This window comes from Charadrius vociferus, unplaced genomic scaffold (genome assembly GCF_000708025.1).
Source record: "Charadrius vociferus isolate BGI_N301 unplaced genomic scaffold, ASM70802v2 scaffold214, whole genome shotgun sequence".
NCBI lineage: Eukaryota > Metazoa > Chordata > Aves > Charadriiformes > Charadriidae > Charadrius > Charadrius vociferus.
The window spans coordinates 115,110-115,940 of NW_009647955.1; the positions used below are offsets into that span (position 1 = coordinate 115,110).

Below are 831 nucleotides of genomic sequence, written 5' to 3' on the forward strand. Positions count from 1 at the left end.
CTTGACATCGGTGCCGAAGCCGGCGATGTTGAGCAGCGTCCTCGACGGGAGGCTCTTCAGGGCCACCAGCAAAGCTTCCTGGGGTGACAGCAGGGACCAGGGAGGGCTTGCTAAGGACTGGCTGCCCATGAAGCATCCCTGGCCCCGTGGCCGTGCCTCACCTTGACCTTGTCGAGGTCAGGGCCACTCATGGTGCCACTGCGGTCGACAAGGAAGAGGACCTCACGGGTGACACTCTGCAGGTCCCCAGGGACACCCTCCGCTGCCGGGCAGAAGTTCAGCATCAACACGGGGTTGGGGAAGATGTCTTTGTGGAAACGTTTCTGCACGAAAGCCACCTGCAAGCCAGACAGAGCAGGGGCTTTCTCACAACCCCTGGCCCATGCTGAGGTCTTCTTCACCCCCATCCCACTGCCTTCCCTCTTCCTCCTCTTTCTCCTCCTCCTCCTCCCCGCCCCCCGCTGGGCCAGTGGTGGCCATGCCCTGTCACCTGTCTCTCCCCACTGTTGTCCTTCCTGGAGATCCGTGTGTAATCCCGGCGGCTCCGGATGTGGGCCTCGTACTCAGGGTACGTCATGGTGCCATCCTCCATCACCAGGTGGGGGTGGTGGGGCTCTAGGGGGGCACAGGGGGATTTGGAGCCACCCCATATGGCAGGGAGCTGGGGGATGCTCTGGATGCTTTTGGGGTGATGTCCCATCTTCTCCAAACCCACTGAGGGCATCATCCCCCCTCACCGCAGGGGTAGAGGATGATCTCCAGGTCCCTGTCGTAACAGTGGGGCTCGGCCAGGGGGACATGGGGGGTAGCAGCAGGGCTGGGCCAGGGATC

General features: G+C 62.9%; 1 protein-coding gene across 1 annotated transcript in view; it reads right to left on the minus strand.

Moving 5' to 3' along the window:
- Window positions 1-831, minus strand: part of VWA5B2 (von Willebrand factor A domain containing 5B2) — an 8,990-nt gene that overhangs the window by 6,069 nt on the left and 2,090 nt on the right. The window contains 4 exon segments of the mRNA XM_009883393.1: window positions 7-78; window positions 162-338; window positions 491-615; window positions 738-817. Coding sequence (XP_009881695.1) covers window positions 7-78; window positions 162-338; window positions 491-615; window positions 738-817 — 454 coding nt within the window.